Below are 22,726 nucleotides of genomic sequence, written 5' to 3'. Positions count from 1 at the left end.
GTTCGAATTCAAAAGTGCTCATTTTAAAGCCCAATATGCAAGTTATTGTTGGAAAACGTCTTTGAGAACCCGGGTCTTGCCCCAGGGAACATGTATCAATGGAAAAAAAAGTTGTAAAAACTGTAGTTTTTTCTTGAGCAGCGATTTTAATGATGCTTAAAGTGAAAAAAAAAAAATCCTTTAAATATGGTACCTGCTGTGTGTCTATAGTAGTGGCACATGTTTAGAAATGTCCCTGCACAACATGAGATTACTCTCAGAAAAAAGTAATTTAATACTGCTTGCGGCTTTAATTTAATGTTTGGTCCCTGCAATATGGATAAAAATCATTGAAAAAAATAGCATGAGTTTCCCCGCCACCACTCCCCCCCAAGTCATTACAAGACCCAGTGCCGATCCTGACCTCCCTGGGGCCCTAAGCAAAATGACATGGCACATTAAAAATGAGAATGGGGGGGGGGGGCGCTGACGACAGTGACATGTCACATTAAAGAAAGTTGAGAAGCGGGGTGAGGGGGTGTTCTGCTGTCGGAAATGACTCAGACAGCGAGTTTAGAAGTGGGGTGAGGGGGCGAAAATGACTTCTCACCAGACGGGGCCTCTAGTAATTTGGGGGGCCCTTTGCGGGGCCCTAAGCGGCTTGCATAGTGAGCCTATAGCGAGGATCGGCCCTGACAAGACTGTTTGGCCCTATATACTTTGAACAGCAGTATACAGGCGGTGCAAACAAGATAAGGACTGTAGGTTTCTTAAGTAGAATCAGAACCATGTCATACTTTGCTCCTGCATATTGCACAATTTCCTAAAGCGACCCTCAACAAACTACATGACACTTGTGTCTGATGAGGCCACTGATGTTCCAGTGGTGGTGGCCCGTGAGACTGTCCATACAGGCTTGGCCCCCCAAAGTGCACGTGCTGTGTGGCAACAATATGTCGATTATTTTAGGGGTGGGGGGGGGCCATTACAATGCCAGATCTTGGCTCAATAAATTATTTTTTTGGGAAAGAAAAATTCTAGAAAAAAGGGGGGTTGCCATCCGGGGCCCCCTTTGAACAAATTCTGTGAAGAACTCCTGTTCTCTGAAGGCCCCCATTATTTCTGCAAGTCAAAATGTATAAAAAAAAAAACTAATGTCAGTCAAGCCTTAGCTTTCTCCCCATATCTAACCCACAAACTCATCCACTGATCATAAAGTCCAAAATTCAAGTTTCGTATCGTCGTACTGCATGATCGTTTTCACAACGTTTTCTACCGACTGTGAACGACGTTCTCACTCACGCAATATCCCTTTTTACACTATTAAATAGCCCACGTGCAGTAACAGCTAATGCGTTTATGGGCAATTAAATAGCACATGTCCACTAACACTGAGTACTATGTTTAGGTGTAAGCTAAACACTATGCAGGCAATACAACACGTTAGAGCACTGCATCTAGCACAATCTACTGCCTAACAATAGGAATAGCTGATCTAGCTAAGCTATACAGTGTATAAATATATGTACAACGCTAGGATGTATATATATCCTCTGCACACTGTAAATTTAACTAAACTGACTAGCCTTCCTGCTCTATCTATCTATCTGGTAGAAAAGACACTGGGGCTGATTTACTATGCTCTGTGCGCTGCGCTGGTTCATGCGTTAATTAGTACTCCGGGTGAAGCCTTAATTAGGCGCATGAACCAGCGTAGCAGCCGGCGCATTGAAAGTAATATGTAAAGCCGCGCCGATCTCCCTATAGAAGTCTATGGGAGAAATCAAAAGTGTTATTATTAACCACTAGAGTACCGGGCCATCGTCAAATGACGGCTCCACGGTGACTCTTAATATTCAACAGGACGTCAATTGACGTCCTGTATTCTTGCGGCCACTGGGGGGCGCGCGAGCGCGCCGGCGGCTGCGCGCGCGCGCCAGGCGCGTCCCCGAGATGCCGATGCGCGTGCCTGGCGGTCGCGATGTCCGCCAGGCACTCGGAATCGGCGGCTACAGGGACAAGACGTGGAGCTCTGTGTGTAAACACAGAGCTCCGCGTCCTGTCAGGGAAGAGAGGAGACCGATCTGTGTCCCTTGTACATAGGGACACAGATCGGTCACCTCCCCCAGTCACCCCCCTTCCCCCACAGTTAGAACACAATACAGGTATACATATTAACCCCTCCCTCACCCCCTAGTGTTAACCCCTTGAATGCCAGTCACATTTATACAGTAATTAGTGCATATTTATCGCATTAATCGCTGTATAAATGTGAATGGCGCCAAAAACGTGTCAAAAGTGTCCGATGTGTTCGCCGCAATGTCACGGTGACAGTAAAAAAATCGCAAATCGCCGCCAATACTAGTAAAAAAATTAATAAAATAAAAATGCCATAAATCTATCAGCTATTTTGTAAACGCTATAACTTTTGCGCAAACCAATCAATATATGATCATTGCGATTTTTTTTACCAAAAATATGTAGAAGAATACATATCGGCCTAAACTGAGGAAAAAAAAGTTTTTTTTAAAAAAAATTGTGATATTTATTAAATAAAAAAGTAAAAAATAGTGTTTTTTTTTTAAATTGTCACTCTTCTTTTGTTTATAGCGCAAAAAATAAAAACCGCAGAGGTGATCAAATACCACCAAAAGAAAGCTCTATTTGTGGGAACAAAATGATAAAAAAATTGTTTGGGTACAGTGTAGCACGACCGCGCAATTGTCATTCAAAATGCGACAGTGCTGAAAGCTGAAAATAGGCTTGGGCAGGAAGGGGCGTAAGTGCCCGGTATGGAAGTGGTTAAAGGCTAATCTGCAAGTTTTGTCCTAAAAAGTGTTTGGGGACCTCAGTCCTGCCCCAGGGGACATGTATCAATGTTTTTTTTTTTTTTTTAAAACGGCCGTTTTTTCGGGAGCAGTGAAATTAATAATTCTTAAAGTGAAACAATAAAAGTGAAATATTCCTTTAAATTTCGTACCTAAGGGGGGTGTAATGTCAGCATGTGAAATAGCGCATTTTTCCCGCACTTAGAACTGTCCCTGCACAAAGTGACATTCAGAAGGAAAAAAAGCCATTTAAAATTCACACGCGGCTATAATGAATTGTCGGCTCTGACAATTCTGACAGGATTAATTCATAAAACAAAAAAAAAATGTGTAGGGCTTCCCCCAAATTAAATTACCAGGCCCTTCAGGTCTGATATGGATATTAAGGGGAACTCCGCCGTAAAAAAAAAAAAAAAAAAGACGTGCGGTTCCCGGCAAATATCCATACCATGCCCTTCAGGTCTGGTGTGGATTTTAAGGGGAACTCCACCCCAAATGTAAAAAAAAAATGGCGTGGAGTCCCCCTAAAAATCCACACCAGACCCTTATCCGAGCACGTTGACCTGGCCGGCCGCAGAAAAGAGGGGGGGACAGAGTGCGGCCCCCCCCCCTCTCCTGAACCGCACCAGGCCACATGCCCTCAACATAGGGAGGATGTCCCCATGTTGATGGGGACAAGGGCCTCATCCCCACAACCCTTGCCCGGTGGTTGTGGGGGTCTGCGGGTGGGGGGCTTATCAGAATCTGGAAGACCCCTTTAACAAAGGGGACCCCCAGATCCTGGCCCCCCCCCCTATGTGAAATGGTAATGGGGTACATTGTACCTCTACCATTTCACCCCAAAAAAATGTCAAAAGTGTTAAAAATGACAGGAACCGGTTTTTGACAAATCTTTTATTAAAATCTTCTTTTCTTCTTCCATTCTGGTTTCTTCCGCTGCTTCTTTCTTGGGTCTTCTCGTCCACATCTTGCCCGACGTGTTCTTCTATCTTCTCCGTCCGTCCTTCAGCCTTCTCGTCCACATCTTGCCCGCTGTCTTCTCCCATCTTCTTCTCCGTCCGTCCACCAGCCTTCTCGTCCACATCTTTTTCTTCCCCGGACCCAGCGCTTGAATTTGATTTGGCCGCCGTGTTCCGCTCCTGGGACCCGCCCCCCTCTGACGCCACAAGTAAACTCCTTAGAAGGTCATGTGCGTCAGAGGGGGGCGGGGTCACAGAGCGTCACACGGCGGGGGAATTCAATTTCAAGCGCGCCGTCCGGAGAAGAAGCCGCCGCAGCTTCCAATTGAAGTTCCCGCCGTGTCACACTCATGTGACCCCGCCCCCCTCTGACGCACATATGCCACACGCGGACTTTCATATGAGTTAACCTGTGGCGTCAGAGGGGGCGGGTCCCAGGAGCGGGAACATGGCGGGATCTACAATTTCAAGCGCAGCGCCCAGAAGATGAAGAAGATGCGGGACGAGAAGGTCGACGGACAGAGAAGAAGATGGGAGAAGACGGCAAGACGGCAAGATGTGGACGAGAAGACCCAAGAAAGAAGCAGAGGAAGAAACCCGAATGAAAGAAGAAGAAGGAACCGCGGAAAGAAGATTTTATTAAAGGAATTGTCAAAAACCGGCTACTGTCATTTTTCACACTTTTGTCACTTTTTTTTTGTAAAATGGTAGGGGTACAATGTACCCCATTACCATTTCACACAGGGGGGGGGCCAGGATCTGGGGGTCGCCTTTGTTAAAGGGGTCTTCCAGATTCTGATAAGCCCCCCGCCCGCAGACCCCCACAACCACCTGGCAAGGGTTGTGGGGATGAGGCCCTTGTCCCCATCAACATGGGGACATCCTCCCCATGTTGAGGGCATGTGGCCTGGTACGGTTCAGGAGAGGGAGGGGGGCCGCACTCTGTCCCCCCCTCTTTTCTGCGGCCGGCCAGGTTAACGTGCTCGGATAAGGGTCTGGTGTGGATTTTTAGGGGGACTCCACGCCATTTTTTTTTTAAATTTGGGGTGGAGTTCCCCTTAAAATCCACACCAGACCTGAAGGGCCTGGTATGGATATTTGGGGGGGCCCCACGCCATTTATTTTGGTTTTTACGGCGGGGTTCCCCTTAATATCCATTCCAGACCTGAAGGGCCTGGTAATTTAATTTGGGGGGACCCCCATACATTTTTTTTTTTTTTTTTTTAGTTTTAATGAGCAATGACTGTATTCTTTATAGCCATGAGTACTTTAAACTTACTTTTTTTTCACTTCAGAAATGACATCTTGTACAGGGACAGTTCTAAGCACGGGAAACATGCGTGTAAACCCCCTCCCCCCTGTATGAAATTTAAAGGAATATTTCACTTTTATTATTTCACTTTAACCACTTCCATACCGCGCCTATTCTGGCACTTCTCTCCTTCATGTAAAAATTATATTTTGTTCCTGGGAAATTACTCAGGACCCCCAAACATTATATATAATTTTTTAGCAGACACCCTAGGGAATAAAGTGGCGGACATTTTTTATTTGATTTCCAACGGCATTTGCGCAATAATTATTCTAACGCCTTTTTTTTTTGCCCAAAAAAAAAACACGGTCCATGAATTTAAAAATAACCAAACAGTAAAGTTAGCCCAATTTTTATGGATAATGTGAAAGATGATGTTACACCGAGTAAATAGATACCGACTTGTCACACAATCATGGAATGGCGCCAAACTTCGGGACATAAAAATATCCATAGGCGATGCTTGTTTTTTTTTTTTACAGGTGACCAGTTCAGAGTTACAGAGGAGGTCTAGGGCTAGAATTATTGCTCTCGCTCTAACGCATGCGTCAATACCTCACATGTGTGGTTTGAATGGTGTTTACATATGTGGGGACTTACATGCATATTCGCTTCTGAGTGCGAGCTTCTAGGGACAGGGCCGTTTATTTTTTTGTGTTTTTTAGCTCATATTTTTCTTCTTTCACTTTTTTGGATTTTGGATCACTTTTCTTCCTATTACAAGGAATGTAAACATCCCTTGTAATAGGACTAGTGTGTGACATGTCCTCTTTATGGAGAGAGGCGGGGTCAATAAGGCTGGAAAGCATGGTATTGGAAAAAAAAAAGATCTCATGCTTTCAGCTGCAATCATGTTCGCTCAGCACAGTGGTGTAGTGTATAGCACTTTGACCTAGCAGCAAAAGAGTCGTTGGTTCGAATCCCGCCCGTGAAAGCATCTGCATGGAGTTTGTATGTTCTCCCTGTGCCTGTGTGGGTTTCCTCCCACAATATAAAAACATGCTGTACATCGGATCCGGTCTAAATAAGCCCTAATATGCAGTAGTATATTTAGGTTTTGTGCTGCCCTAGGCCTGACTACATTTCTGCACCTCCTAATAGAAAAATGACCCACCCCTTCCTGTCAAAGCCACACCCTGTTTTTGTATCACCCGCCCAGGAATTTTCAGGGCACACACACACACACTAGTTCTGGGGGGGAGGGGGTTACTGGACTCCCTTAATTTGCATAGTTTTTCTCTCACTTCCTGTTTGGCTATGGGGCAGGAAGTGAAGGCAAATCTCCCCAATTGGACACAGATAATACAAAATAAACTGACAGGGCCTATAACCCTCCCTCACTCTATCCAAAATTAAAGAAAATAAAAAGTGTTGATTATAGTTCTAGTCAGGGGCGGACTGACCATTGAGTCACTCGGGCACTGCCCGAGGGCCACATGCCACTAGGGGGCCCCCATCAGGGTTGCCAGGCTCAGTAAAACCAGGGACAGTATGTAAAAATCTTTTATTTTTTTAGATCTGTCCCTGATATGTCCGAAACTGACATGCTTTTAATGTGAATATCCCAAGATTTTAGCTGCCCTGCCTCTGCACTGCCTCCTGGCGTGGTGGCCATCTGTAAGCCAGAGGGGCCCCATAATCTTCTATTGCCCGGGGGCCCCATGAGTTGTCAGTCCGCCCCTGGTTCTAGTTTAAGCACAAATTTCATAGAGTTTTATTGAGAGGCCTAAGAAAATATAACCATGCCAATAGGCCAGGATACAGCGTGGCTAATATGTATGAATGTGTGTGTTAGAGCACCCCACCCAATGTTAACTAAAAAATTATTAATTTGCAAATAAGTATTATCTGCTCATTTTTTTGGGGATGTCTGCACCCCTGATAGTGACAACATTTGTGAGGTGTCTTCACCCTTTCTAATTCATTCACTTCCTGTCACATAGCCAAACTAGGCATGTGCATTTTGTTTCGTTCCGAATCGAAATTCGGACGAATTTTTCATTATTCGGACATTCGGATGCATACGAATTCCCGAATTGTAATATTAATGAATTTACCTAATCCGAACGAACGTTTTCGATTCCGAATCGAAAACCCGCGGACGAAATTCGATCGGAATTCTAATTTTTTTAATTTAATTTTTTTTTTTCGAATTGCGATCGAATTTCGTCCGCGGGTTTTCGATTTGGAATTCGAAAAATTTTTTTTTTTTTTTTTTTTTTTTGGAATTCCGATCGAATTTCGTCCGCGGGTTTTCGATTTGGAATTTTTTTTTTTTTTCGAATTCCGATCGAATTTCGAAATTATATTCGAAGAGAGAATTTTCGAATTCGACCGGATTTTTCGAAATTCGGTCGAAAACGAACGGGTTCCGAAAACGAATTTAACACATGTAACGAACCTAACTTAACGAAATTAATTAAATAACAAATTAAAACGAAACAAAACGAAATGTTCCCTTTTGCACATGCCTAAGCCAAACAGGAAGTGAGGGTAAAACCTTACTAATATCTTTTCTTGGGGACACAGAGATCAATCTAAATAGTTTCCTATTATGTAAATTGCACTCTAGCATTTTGCTGTGTACACTCCAAATTATTAGGGATCTTGGACTTTGGGGTCCATTTACTAAAGGCAAATCCACTTTGCACTACAAGTGCAAAGCAAGGAAGAAAACAAAACAACTTTGCTTCTACAGGATTGGATGTTAAAACCATCAGTGCTTCCTCTCTGATTTTCAGCAACTATGCTTGTACTGCAGAGTGGCTTTGCCTTTACTAAACCCCAAACTAAATAATCATTTGGGGCAGGGATCCTCAAACTACGGCCCTCCAGCTGTTGTAGAACTACACATCCCATGAGGCCTTGTAATGCACTGACATTCACAGACATGACTAGGCATGATGGGAATTGTAGTTCCTGAACAACTGGAGGGCCGTAGTTTGAAGACCCATGATTTGGGGTATACACAGCAGTGCTGGAGTGCAATTTGCTTAATGGGGACACTAGTTAGATTGACCTGTGTCCCCAAGAAAAGACACTGGTAGGGTTTTAACCTCACTTCCTGTTCAGCTGTGTGACAGGAAGTGAAGCCAATTTTAAGAAAAGGGACACAAAGCTCAACCCAAAAAAAAACACAAAGCAGGGGTTCTAACACTCACTTGGCTTCCCTCAAACACCCACAATTAGAATAGGATTGCCTTGCGCTAGATTTAAGCACAGTGCTGTAAATCAGCACGTCAAGCCTGTCCACCAATAGCAAACCCCCCCCCCCCACAGGCCATGTTTGCAGGTTTTACTTCATCTTGCACATGTGCTTTAAAAGACAGTCTGGACAGCAATTCTTGATAAGAGAAATCCACAAAACATGTCCTGTCGGGGGTACTTGAGGGCTGAGGACCACTGCAGAAAAAAGAAAATACTTACCAGTTTGTCTTTAATTTCCTCGAGATTAAACATGGCAAACATTTCATGCCTACACACCAGGAAAGAAGCTTAGACAAAAATCACACATCATTTGTTAGGCACAAACCAATTTCAGCTGCAGCTGTCAAAATATAGCATGAAAAAGTAACAAAAAACAAACTTCCAAATTTTAAAGTAATTGTTATTGGTCAACAAAACAAGGAAAGCAAAAAAAGACAAACACACACACAAACAAAAATACATTTCAAAAATCAAAATATACATAGTTTTAACGTCACAACATCTTTTCCAAATTTTTCATAAAATAAGGCCGCATAGACAAATACATCAAAGTGAACATCATTTAAAAATAAACAAAAACCATTGGCAAAATAAAAAAAACCATGCAACAAACCACATTTGTGTTTAGCAACAGCATTTCTGCCAGCCTGCCCCTTCTGAGGGCAGCTGAGGAATGATCGATCCATGCTTTTTATAACAGTGCTAGTAATGAAGCAATTGAAATCACATGAACAAATTGCAGTCTCTAGTTTGGGTGAGCTTGTAATTGCGCACACCTGGTATTAACCCAAACCACGCTCTATGAGCATCCAAGTGATTTTCACCTTTTAAAAAGAAAGGATCATTTTTTTCTAAGTGTCTGAACAGACTCAGTTCATCACACATGTAGGAACAAAGCTGCAATGGCATGAGAGCTTTTTTTTTTTTTTTCCCCTGATCTGATGCTTTCCAGCCTGAAGGGGAGGTGTTAAAGACAGAAGTGAACACGCACATTTAATAATCTATTTGTGGGAAAAAAAAGGTTGCCAATTTTGTTTGGGAGCCACGTCGCACGACTGCGCAATTGTCAGTTAAAGCGACACCGTGCCGAATCACAAAATCTGGCCCGGTCATTGACCAGCAATATGGTCCGGGCTCAAGTGGTTAAAAATTCACAAAACACTAAAGTTAGCCCAATTATTGGTGATAATGGGGCAGAAGTCGCTGAAGTCCGGATGGCCCCCCCTAATGTAAACGAGCTTAAATGGGGTGGGGGCCACCGGCGGAAGGCTCCGGAGAGGACCGAGGGATGGCGCCCTCCCCTGGCAGAAATCACCGAAGCCCAGGGTCCCGGCAAAAGATCGGGAGAGATGAAACCCCCCCTTGTGAAAGAGCTAAAGAAGAAAGGGGGGGCTCCGGAGCTGATTAATAAAATATTTTATTCTGTGTGGTGTTTTATTTAACTTTACATTTCCCCCAGGTGAATGGGTAGAGGTACGATGTACCCCATACTCATTCACATAGGGTGGGGGGCCGGCATCTGGGGGCCCCCTTATTAAAGGGAGCTCGCAGATTCCGATTAGCCCCGCCCGCATACCCCGACAACCAATGGCAAGGGTTGTCGGGAAGAGGCTCTTGTCCCTATCGACATGGGGGCAAGAGTGCTGTGGGTGGGGGGGCAGTGCCCCCCTCCCCCACAGCACACACTCCCCCATGTTGAAGGCATGCGGTCTGGTACGGCTCAGGAGGTGGGGGGCGCTCACTCGTCCCCACCCCCATTCCTGTCCGGGCCAGACTGCGTGCTTGGGATGAGGGCTTGGTTTGGATCTGGGGGGGGAAATCGGCGCGGGTTTAACCCCTCACATTCCGGACCAAGCCTAAGAGCCTAATGTAGCCCTGGAGGGGGACCCGCGCCGATTTCAAGTTTGAACTTTGGCGCGGAGTTCCCCTTCATGGCTCAAAACAGCTCGGAGATTCCCGTGCGCCGCGTCACACAGCGCAATCACGGGTACACCGCTTGGTATTTACCAAGATTTTCACGGCGTACTGACACGGCGCACGGGAAGCTCCGAAATTTCTCTCTACGCATGCCCAGTATGCAAATGAACCTCCCGAGGTTCAGGCGCACTGTGCAAGCATACGGGGATCTGTTTTCAAAAAACACTTTCACTTTCAATTCGGCCCGCCAAACACATTCAAACACATGTCACTTCACTTCCCCTGCATCACCCCACCTCCCCCCCTAATAAACTCTCGCCCGAATCCCCGATATTTACATTTCAATGTGCCGTGCGCCAGGTTATAGTGGTGCACAATGCGCCCTCTCCTGGGCGCACTGAGCACATTAGTAACTAGGGAAATACACTGCACTAGCAGCGTATTTCTTTAGTAAATGACCAAACGGCTGCTACTCCTGCTTTTACTCCATGAGTCATGGAGTAAAGGCTTGGTAAATCAGCCCCACTGTGTCTCTATCGCTCTCTCTCTCTAACTGTCTGACTGTTCTTTTCTTTAACAAAGCTGGAACACACTACACGCGGCCGCCTTATAGGCGGCCTTATATAGTGTGAGGCGTGTACTAAACCCCCTGAGACATTATTGGCCAAAGCCACCCTGGCTTTGGCCAATTGTGGTTCTTCGTTTTTTGCGCCTTGTGATTGGCCAAACATGCATGGTCATGGTTGGCCAATCATCAGCGCGCAACGCCGCAGTGAAGTATGGGCCGACGTGCGTCACTCGAATTTGGCGCGAACGACCCGTTTTGTTCGAAATTCCTCGAACGTACTGAAGAAGAGTTAAATTAGACACGTGTTATGTCAACAGCTTCTTTCGCAGGACGTTTCTTTCAAAAGTTCAAATAGCCGGGCTTACTCAAAGTATGAGTTTTATTAGCATCTCACTTGGCATCAACTTGTAAATACATACAAAGTTCAAATCTTCATACAGCTTGTTGTAGTAATAACAGAAGATTAGTTAGGTATAAGCTTAAAGAATAGCATAGTAAAAGTTCCTTCGTCTAGCTTCAGTGGTGTGAGAAGTGTCAGCTTCGAACAGCTGTTTGTGAGGTAAGCTTGAGTGTAGGCCTTAAGTAAACAAAGTGTCCTTGCTGTCCTTTTGAAGCGTATGTGTTGCGAATGGTGGGTGAGTGTGTAAGTGTGTCCTATGTCAGTTTAAACTCTCTCTTTATACTATAAAAACCCATATGTCAGCTAAATACATGGTAACGCCTTTTCTCAAAAGGATGCTTAATATGGTTTAAACCAAAGCGAACTCACAACTCCACCCATAACTCTGTCATGTTCAACTTTAGAAATAGAATGTACAACTTCATCCCCATATCTGCATCTCCTTGAGATGACCTAGCTGATTTGATTGACAGCAACATATAGCTGTTTTCTACTAAAACCAGTGGGTTGACCTTCTGTTAAATGCCTAATTCTTACATAAGATATATCTTTAAGATTCAGAAGTTCTATACCAAACTTACAAATGCATAATAAACTCATAATTGAATACATATATATAGATATATAAATATATCACTTCACACAAACTCTAGATAATTAAACAAAGAATATCAAAAAGTAACTTTTAACTTTGAAACATATGAAGACAGTATTTCTGGTTTTACTCTATGATACATGACTCTGTGAGTATTCTTATCCGTGAACCCAGTGACCTCCTGAACCCATGTCAAACTTGGACATCCTTGGGACAACTGGACAAGACTCCATTCATACATACCTAACCTATTTCAAGATCTGTCTTTTGCTAGGTCATGTCATTAAATGATGACTTCAACCCTGTAAACCAAAGATCTTGATAAAAAGCCAAATTAATGTAATTATTCTACAATTCCCCCTGAATATAATTTATTATATTACCTAAATCACGCACACTTCATTTATGGCCCTTTCACACACATCTTGAATCAGTTGCTCCAGATGTACCACAGCTTACCATCGGATCAGTTAAGCCAGATGTGATTCTCCGAGTAAGAATACTTGTCATGATTTCTTCACCTTTTTTCATTTCTTTCTTAAGTAATTTGTAAAATCGTTTCATCTTAATCATAATACAGATTTGAAATAATATGCATAACACCATAATAATAAAAATAATAACCATTGGATGCAATAATATATTTCCTGCTGCAGTAGCTACTGAAGTGTTTCCCCAAACTGATATAGTTTTCTTAAAATTCGCCCAGAAAGAATTTGATGATAACGCTGACCATTCATGTTCTATTACTTTTAACTTTCCTTGCTCATGCTTAAATACTATATCTGCTTTATGAAGTTCTTCAGATAAAGCAATTAGTAAGCCATTATCCTTTTGTATGATGTCTGCCCATTCTTTCCATGGGAATTCATCTACTTGAGATATATTATATTGTACAGGAAGAGCACCCACATCTCTCATAAGAATATTAGTCAAATTGACTCTAATTCCATTTATACTGATTCCTGTAAGGTCTCCGTCTATACAATATAATCCTCGTTTCAGGATTTCTGTTTGTGTACAGGATAGGAAAAAAGCTTTAACTGTTTCAGTGCTAGTCATAACTTGAAAACAAACCTTCTTTTTACCTACAGAAGTAACTAAGTCAAAAGCTGTTTTTACTCTTTCAATTCTAGCCGTACATAACGAATGATTATGGAAACAAGAATGAAAAATTCCTTTGTCCTGCTTAGGCAAACAGATTATTTTAGATTGAAAATGTAAACATGAAGATAGGTCAAGTTGTTCTGGTTCTGAAAAATTACTATCCAAAGCAAAATCTGTATACTGCAATTGATAATATAACAATTGAGTATCACTTACTGGCAATCCTAAGACTGTAATTGGAACCAACATTTGTTCTTTCCCAGCTATAGGAATCATTGAGGTACTAAAGCATTCATGTTGATTACATCCTACCCATTTATTTACCCATAAATCTGTATGATTCTTTGCAAATACATACTCATTAGGTAAACTTTGTAAAACTCCTAAAGGAGTTATTCCACTTTGGAATGCTTGAGCTGTTATTTTAAAATTGATGGAATACTCTGTCTGTATCTCTAGACACGTTCTGGCTATGTGAGAATGTTGTTCACTTTTCATTAAATCCAAAGTAATATTTTGTAAATGGATAATAGATGGACCTATAACCGTTGCTGTCTTCATTACCATATTTTCTAATATTTGATTTAAATTTCTCTGAACTTTGATACTTTTACTTCCCACTAAACCTGATGTTTCTAGATCAGATTTTAATGTAGTAATATCCATACTATTGGTAATACTTCCAACAATTCCAATTCCTCCGAGGATTCCTTCTGCAATACCTCGTTTATTCCTGCTGTTGTTTTTACTATTAGTTCCAAACCATTTATCAATACCCAATTCCATATTAACTAGATACTCTTGACACTGAGGATACCTTGATGAAATTTTCCATTCAGAAATGTTAAATTTCCAAAGTATAATCACAAAGCGTCCTTCTCTTAAAAGATGTCTGGATTGGAAATTATTAATTTGAAAAGGACTGGCGGGAATAAATTTTCCGTTAGTACATTTCGTTTTTTCAGGGGATAAAACTGCAACATTTGCAATATCACATTTCATAGGATAATTTTCCAATGATAGGCAACACTCATATATACCTGAGTCATTTAGATTTGGATTAGTGTGATGAAAAATCAAACTATTATTCTTCCAATCTAAATTACCAAAATTGCCCTTACGTATTATGCTAGCTGAGCTATAGAAAAGACTGCCCAACAACTCACTATTTCTCTTCCAGGTTAATAGTGAATTCTGAGGTAATTCTATTTGCGTAGTACACATCAAAGTTAAATTATCCTTTCCTTCTTCTATTTTAAGAGATTGTGGCGATACTTTTATGTCTGGAATAATTAAATCCACAACAGTAATCATCACCTTCACTTTGACTAGAGCTAAACTTCTTGTCATTTGAAAATCCCATACTCGAGTTACATCTCCTTTTTCATCTCCTGTAATTTGTAAATGTTCAGGATCTACAAACTGTAAATAATATTGTGTTTGAAACCAAATATCAGTTTTGGATCCTCCCACAGAAGGAGTATGTACCTTAACATTAGTTACATCCCCAGTCCAAGCTGTAGTCTCATTTCCTTTTATAACTATAACCCAGAATCCCATATCTGTTAGATTACACTCATATGTACCAGTTGTATTACTATGTACATATGATCCTTGCATTTTTGTGAACTTTGTCTTGGATTCTATTCTGGCGTGAATTTCAATGGTGTTGCTATGGAAAAAGTAAAAACTCATGCAACAAGTAACCCCATATCCTATGCAAGCGTATCCATATATGTCATTGCTTGTGTCAAAGTCACTGTATCTTGGAAAGTGTCTCTTATTTCTGGATAGCTGCAAGTCTCTTTTATGCAGGGTCTCAGTCTTGTTATCTTCTGCTGAACTGGAAAAAGTCAAGTAAGTTTTTATGAAGAAAAATGTCATTAATGGAAAAAGGAGTCCTGAGATAATGAATTTTCTCCTTTTTGTGTATTTTCTTGCTTTCCAATTTTCTTTTATTTCTTCTTGGAGTTTTGTGTTCCTCCATGTTTGGTTATCAGATGCCATATCTGTAAAAGAAAGGCAATATCATTATCTTGGCATGAACAATTTGCATTGATCAGTGTGAACCCATATTTTTTGTTGTCTCCGTGCATTTTTCACAGAGTTGAGAGGCCTTTGGACTTGTATCATTACACCTAATGTATCCAAAATCTCAAAAGGACCTTCCCAATTACTTTGCCATGGTCCGCTTTTCCTAAAAGTTTTAATCATGACTTGTCCACCTTTCTCAAATTTTGAGGTATGTGGAGGAATCATTTTCTGCATGTGAGAAGCTGCATGTGGCAAAATGACGTTCAGATTGTCTTGCAACATCTGTAACCATTTTGTTTTCTCAATTGCTTCTTTTTGCGGAGTGGACAAAAATGGTTCATGTGGGAACACAAGTGGCATTTTTCTACCTGTCATCAATTCAAATGGACTGTATTGAGTAGATGAGGACGATGTACTTCTGATACTCATCAGAACAAAAGGTAAAGCATCTACCCATGTATTTCCTTTGTCTAATAACATTTTTGCAATCCTGGATTTGATAGTCCTATTCATTCTTTCAACAATACCTGCAGATTGTGGATGGTATGGAACATGAAATCTTTGTTGGACTCCCAGAATTTTACACATTGCTTGCATTACCTTACCTGTGAAATGCGATCCTCGATCAGAACTGAGGTTCACTGGGATCCCCCAAGTTGGAAAAACATGATTCATTAACAATCTTGCAGTTGTCAATGCATCATCTGTACGAGCAGGTAAGATTTCAACCCACTTAGAAAACACATCTACGATTGTGAGCGCATACCTGAACCCGTTTTTTCCTGTAGGCAATGGTCCTATATAGTCAATTTGCAATGTAGACCATGGACCATCAGCTGGAGGAACTCTTTGTAAGGGAGGCTTTTGTCCCTTTGGTCTGGGATTCACTTGAGCACAAATAAGACAAGATTGAATCACATTGTCTACAGTTTCTTCCATTTTTTCCCAGTAAAACTTTTCTTTGAGAACTTCTAGCAATCTCTGCTTTCCTACATGGCCTAAGCTTTCATGATTATATTTTGTGAACTCACCTTGTAAATGTTTTGGTAATACAGGACGCAGATGCCCGTTTGAATCATGGCACAATATCCCATTTTCACAAACAAAGGGAAAGTTAGCATCCCCCTGAGAACCAGATAAGGACTGATCCTTTTTCTGTTCTTCTGCAAAAGAGGGTATCTGTGTATCTGTCTTTTTGACTATATCCACTGAAACTGGCTCAATTGGAATTTCAGACTGTTCGACAACAGCTGCTTCCTTTGCTAACGTGTCAGCTGTCCCGTTACCAATGCTAAGCTCATCACTGTCCTTTCTATGAGCTGGTACCTTCACAATAGCATAGACACAAGGTTTTTTCTCTGCTAGTGCAAAAATTGATTCAAGTGTGTCTCGATGCGCCAAAACTTTGTTGGATGCGTCTACAAAACCTCTTCTTTTCCAAATTGGCAAATAGTCAGTAAGAGAACGCACAACATATGAACTGTCACTATAGATTGCTAGTGGACCCTTGTTCTCTTCATTGGCCACAGTCAGAGCTGTCTCTACTGCTAACAATTCAGCTTTTTGTGCTGAAAAGTATCCTGGAAGTCTGTGTTGTATGGCATATCCTCTTTTTGGAAACCAGATTGCATAGCCTGCAAAATATTCTCCTGAAACGCAATAGCGTGAACCATCTACAAACACTGGTTCATCAGTCTGCTCTGCTTCTCTGCGAAACAGAGGAGAAGTGGAATCCTGGACTTCACATGAACACTCATGTTCCATTCCATTGTATTCCATCAATTGAGGGAGTACATATTTGGCATTATGATCAATCTGGATCTGTTTAGGTGATAAAGCTAACAACCATTGTGAAAATCTTTGATTGGAAACACCTTGAATATTTTTCTCAAGGAGAAATTTCAAAGTGGAATGCGGAGTTTGTAAGACAATTTGGTTAAATCCTACAATGTACTCAGTTGCCTTCACTGCATAGTGAACTCCTACCAATTGTTTTACACATGTGTCAAAACCTCTCTCAACTGGAGTTAAAAGTCTGGAGAAATATCCCAAAATCCTCCAATTTCCTCCTTGTAATTGAAGTAACACTGAAGAAATTGCATTTTCAGATGTATGCACCTGCAAAGCAAATGGTGCTTGCCTTTCTACTGTTGCTAGGGCTGGTGCAGTTTGCAAGTCTTTTTTCAAAGATTCAAAATCTCTTTGCTGTACTTCTGTCCAAGGACCAAAACCATTTTCCTCATTGGTCTTTAGAAGATTGTACAGACTTTTTGCTTTCTCTGCAAACGACTCAATGTACTCTCGGGAAAAATTCACTAATCCTAGGAATTGTCTCAGAGCTTTAAATGTGGTTGGTACGGGAAGTGCAGCAATAGCATTAACCCTTTCTTGCAAAGGTTGTCGTTTACCCGGACTGATCTGAATACCGAGAAACTTAACCTCGCGTTTCATGAGCTGAACTTTACGAGTATTCAGCTTGAGACCTGCATCATACAGCAGATCAAACAATTCCGCTAGAAGGGTCAAATGCTCTGCTTCATTTTCCGAAAAAAGCAAGACATCATCTACATATTGCAAAATACAGTCTGGCCTAGAAAATTTTGATAAGACTTTCGCTAGCGCTTGATGGAATACACTAGGACTTAAGTGTAAGCCTTGAACAAGACGAGTGAAAGTATACTGCTGGTTCTTAAAATAGAATGCAAACTTGTATTGACAACTTTTGGTCAGAGCTATTGAAAAAAAACCATTTGCAATATCAATCACTGAAAACACTTTAGCTTTTGCGTCAATTCGGGACATGATGTCAGGTGTTTCTGCTACTATCGGGGCACAATTTGGAGTGTATTTATTCAGCATTCTGAGGTCTACCAGAAGTCTGAAAGCACTAGGGTCATCTCGTTTAGGTACTACCCATAACGGATTGTTTGCTACAGAATTAGTTTTTCTGATAATACCCTGTTGCAAAAGCTCTTCTATAACTACAGATACTGGTTCTATAGACTCTGGGGGCAATTTGTATTGCTTCTGAGCTGGTGGATCCCGCCCTTGTACATCAACTTCTATGCCTTTGAATAGACCTGCCTCGTTTTTTCCTTGGCTCCACAGACTTTTGTATGATTTGACCAATTGTTCCAGATCTCGATTGTCACCAATATCTGGCCATTTATGGTCTTCAGCAACCACTTCTGCCAAACAGATGCTGCCGACTTCACAATAATCTGCTGGGTCAATTACCACAGGCTTACGATTAATGGAACCTTTCCAGATAACACCATTACCTAGATCAATTATCCAACCTCTTTGTTGAATGATATCTGTTCCAATTATATTCTCTGCACCTTGAGAATACCAGATATCGATCTCGGTATCCAAATGTCCAGGAATTTCAAACGAAACCTTTTTACACTTTGAAGCTTTAGAACTACCTGATCCATTAAATCCAACAACTGTACAAATTGCTGCATCTGCTGAAATAGGTAATTTTACACCTGTAATCGATACCTCGGCTCCCGTATCACATAGAAAACTGAGTTTTTGTCCATTTAATTTTGCTTTGATATAAGGACGTCCACATTTATCTAGACTTATTGGTGCAACATATTCTAGATAATGAGACTTTATTTCCTTTTTATTCTGTAGTCATGGGGTAGGCAATAATGGGTTTGAATCACCAGTGGCTGAGTGAGGTTTTTTTTCATTCATGCCACCGCTGATTGACAATTCTCTGATTTGCTTTATCAGAGGAGCATAGGGAGAAGAAGATTGAGTAATATTTGGACGAGGAGGAGCAGAAGGTTCAAGAGCTATAAGTCCATTCTCTTTACCTATATGTCTTGAATCTTTCGTCTGCATATCTCTTAAGAATTGTTTACATTGATAACGTGCATGACCTGGTCTCTGGCAATAATAACACGTGATGGGCTCTCTCTGTCTCCCTTGCTTCCACCTGTCATAGCTATTAGGAGCTGTCCAGCTTGTTTTGGCTGGAGTCTGACTATTCTGTTTTAAAGTGTCTTTTTGGATCAAAGCGATCTTAGATTTAAGATTGCCCTGTCTCATTTGTCTTCTAACTTTATCAATGAAACTTGCAGCTTCTGATAAAGATTCTTTTTCTTGTGCAATGGCTAATGAGGTAGGATCAAGATATTTACATTTCTTTGTAAATGCTCTAATAATCCCTGAATCGCTTTCATCATCTACCCCCAAAACCATCTTGTATGCTTTTGAGAATTTATGCATGAAATCAAATGGATTTTCTGTAACTGAAGTTTGAAGGGAGTCTAATATTTCAATAGACGGTACCTCCTCACCTGTTGTGCATAGTAACAATTGTCGTAGTCTGTCTGAATTGTCACTGTGTATCTCCTGTCCATCGTCATCAATAGTAGGTGACTTTGTTAATCGTCGTGCATAATGTGCAGGTAACCAAAGATAAAATATATGATTACGCTGTTCTTCTTTAAGGTTGTATCTGTCAGTGTAGGACTCAAATATGTCTGCGTTATGAAAAGCGTCCGCTCTTAAATCATAAGCAGGGATGTCTTTTAAAACTTTAATTAACTGATCATGTATTTGTAATTTTAATTTAGCGGCACGATCAAGTAGTTTTCTCTTTCTAACCTCTGTTTCATCCTCAGCGGCCTCTTCGTTTATTTCTGAATTATCAGGAATATAGGAAGGCTGAGGCTTTGATGTTGAGCCCTTTTTCTTTTTGTCATCTGTAGATAACACAGCAATCTGTGTCAATCTACTGTCATTCTTGAGTTTCTCCAAAAGATTTGTTTTGGAGTCAATCTGTTGCTCAAGATTCTCTATGTAATTGCAAAAAAGCTCACAATTTGGACAATCAGTAGAATCTTGGGACACATTTTCATGTTTCCCTCTGTTCTGTAATGTGTTACATTCTGTCTGTTCTACAGTACACACATTTTTAGCAGGTAAATCAACATTAATAATCATTTTGTTAAATATTCTTACCAACTTTAAAATGTTAGCTATCTTTTTACGCTGCTTATACATAGTAAACCTTGATTTGTCAATCTGATCATTGGCATCTAAGCATGCTCTGTACATATAAGCCCAAAGATGACTGTCATTTGGATAATAAGACACATCTTTAAATTCTAGCTTACTGTCTCTAACTAATTCATCAATAAAATCCATGTTTTATGTTTGTTTTTTCACTCACCGTAAGTCGTGGGATCTCACGTCTTAGCCGGCTTGGTTCCTTGAATCTTTTGTCCTTGTAGGATGAAGAGCAAACGTCCTTTCTAGATTCTATAATCGGAGTTTTCCTGCGACTTGAGAACTCATGAATGGGTCTCTTCCCCCTCTTGTGGCAAGGTGTTAGGAAAACCGATTAATGAGCTGGCTCGCCATTGAAGAAGAGTTAAATTAGACACGTGTTATGTCAACAGCTTCTTTCGCAGGACGTTTCTTTCAAAAGTTCAAATAGCCGGGCTTACTCAAAGTATGAGTTTTATTAGCATCTCACTTGGCATCAACTTGTAAATACATACAAAGTTCAAATCTTCATACAGCTTGTTGTAGTAATAACAGAAGATTAGTTAGGTATAAGCTTAAAGAATAGCATAGTAAAAGTTCCTTCGTCTAGCTTCAGTGGTGTGAGAAGTGTCAGCTTCGAACAGCTGTTTGTGAGGTAAGCTTGAGTGTAGGCCTTAAGTAAACAAAGTGTCCTTGCTGTCCTTTTGAAGCGTATGTGTTGCGAATGGTGGGTGAGTGTGTAAGTGTGTCCTATGTCAGTTTAAACTCTCTCTTTATACTATAAAAACCCATATGTCAGCTAAATACATGGTAACGCCTTTTCTCAAAAGGATGCTTAATATGGTTTAAACCAAAGCGAACTCACAACTCCACCCATAACTCTGTCATGTTCAACTTTAGAAATAGAATGTACAACTTCATCCCCATATCTGCATCTCCTTGAGATGACCTAGCTGATTTGATTGACAGCAACATATAGCTGTTTTCTACTAAAACCAGTGGGTTGACCTTCTGTTAAATGCCTAATTCTTACATAAGATATATCTTTAAGATTCAGAAGTTCTATACCAAACTTACAAATGCATAATAAACTCATAATTGAATACATATATATAGATATATAAATATATCACTTCACACAAACTCTAGATAATTAAACAAAGAATATCAAAAAGTAACTTTTAACTTTGAAACATATGAAGACAGTATTTCTGGTTTTACTCTATGATACATGACTCTGTGAGTATTCTTATCCGTGAACCCAGTGACCTCCTGAACCCATGTCAAACTTGGACATCCTTGGGACAACTGGACAAGACTCCATTCATACATACCTAACCTATTTCAAGATCTGTCTTTTGCTAGGTCATGTCATTAAATGATGACTTCAACCCTGTAAACCAAAGATCTTGATAAAAAGCCAAATTAATGTAATTATTCTACACGTACGAACAGACGATGTTCGAGTCGAACACAAAGCTCATCCCTACATTCTGGCTTATTTCTGGGACATCCTACAATAAAACATCAACTGAGCTTCTTTTTTGAGGACAATCAAAGTGATAATTTCTTTATTTGTTCTTACAAAAGGAAGTTCATGAGCCATTCTACTGTGGCCCAGAGTATGAGCTTGTAGGCAGGTGCAGTCCATTTTCTTATCCACAGCAGCCTTGTGGCTGGAGAGGATGTCAAGACATACACAGTTCCTCTATGGCTTCATGGGTTTACTGGGGAAGCATTCCAGTTGGATGATGTCTCCCCATGTGACTCTGGCAGCCATCTTGGGTCAGGCAGAGTCTATTTAAGTCCCTGGCTCCCAGGCTTGGCGTGCTTTTGTGAGTTGGTAGAGAAGGGACAGGTACCCCACATGTTAGGGAAAAGTATTGGCAGTAAGGTGAGGTTTCTGAGGAGGAGGGAATTTGTAGGGTCACAACTCCTTTGGACGCTGTCAGTCCGGCTGATACCTGTTCTCTTCTCAGTACCGGAGACCATGACGTTTTTTGTGAACTTTTGCTGTTCTCTTTTAATACAGTTTTTTTTTATTGCACTTGACTGTGTAAATTATTGCCGCTGCACCACAATGCACCTCACCTACAAACTAGAAAGGGACCACAGCAGTGTGAGAATCCTGGTGGGGATGTGGGACAGGGGGGTCTTTGCCATGAAGAGAGAGGGCACTGTAAATGTACTGCTTTTGAACCAGGAGGATGAATTGCTCCTGCAATGCTGGGGTAAAACATTCACAACTGTCATGTCCTGGAAAGAAGCCAGGACATACAGTAGGAATGTAAATGGCACCCCAAAGCACTGTACAGTAAAATTGAAATGCACAATGCACTGCAGCCCAGCACAACACACATTACATTGATTGCAGTGAACTGCGTTGTTGAAAATAGGTCATGTACATTTTTTCATTTGTTGCAATGTGTTGCAGTCCATTCATATTGAATAACCTTAATGTATCACATGGTAACACACCATAATAGCACGCACAGGTGGGAATCACCCCTCAGGATTGTCCTGCTGTCCTCTTCTTGGCACCCGAGTAGAATCACATCAACCTCCAGCTGCTTTAGCACCACCATATCTAAATGTGGACACACAATATGCATACCTCCCAACTTTCTGAGATGGGAATGAGGGACACCTATCAGCAAAAGTATGCAGGCATAGGACACACCCCTTGCCACGCCCCCTTAAAGGAGAATTGTACAAAAAATAAGATTGGTTAAACCCACAAGTGCTTTTTTTACCACTACTATTCCTTTATATTGGCTTTTGGAATTTACAAATTAAGCAATTTAGAAATCAGA

At 41.1% G+C, this 22,726-nt stretch overlaps 1 protein-coding gene across 1 annotated transcript; it reads right to left on the bottom strand.

Annotated features, from left to right (window-relative positions):
• Positions 1–11,131: 11,131 nt before the first annotated feature.
• Positions 11,132–21,351, bottom strand: LOC120918328. The gene is made up of 2 exons (XM_040329867.1): positions 20,098–21,351; positions 11,132–14,881 (listed from the first exon to the last, which is right to left on the bottom strand). The coding sequence occupies exon 2, from the start codon at positions 14,877–14,879 to the stop codon at positions 12,180–12,182; it is 2,700 nt and encodes an 899-aa protein (XP_040185801.1). The 5' UTR covers positions 14,880–14,881; positions 20,098–21,351; the 3' UTR covers positions 11,132–12,179.
• Between the last annotated feature and the right edge of the window lie 1,375 nt (positions 21,352–22,726).

Source organism: Rana temporaria, chromosome 12 (assembly GCF_905171775.1).
Source record: "Rana temporaria chromosome 12, aRanTem1.1, whole genome shotgun sequence".
NCBI classification, from domain to species: Eukaryota; Metazoa; Chordata; class Amphibia; order Anura; family Ranidae; genus Rana; species Rana temporaria.
Note: the sequence above shows the minus strand (reverse complement) of the source record. Positions and strands in the feature narration are given on the sequence as shown.

Excerpts from the sequence above, each read along its gene's own strand:
- LOC120918328 (XM_040329867.1), bottom strand. The coding sequence starts at position 14,879 with ATGGCATCTGATAACCAAACATGGAGGAACACAAAACTCCAAGAAGAA.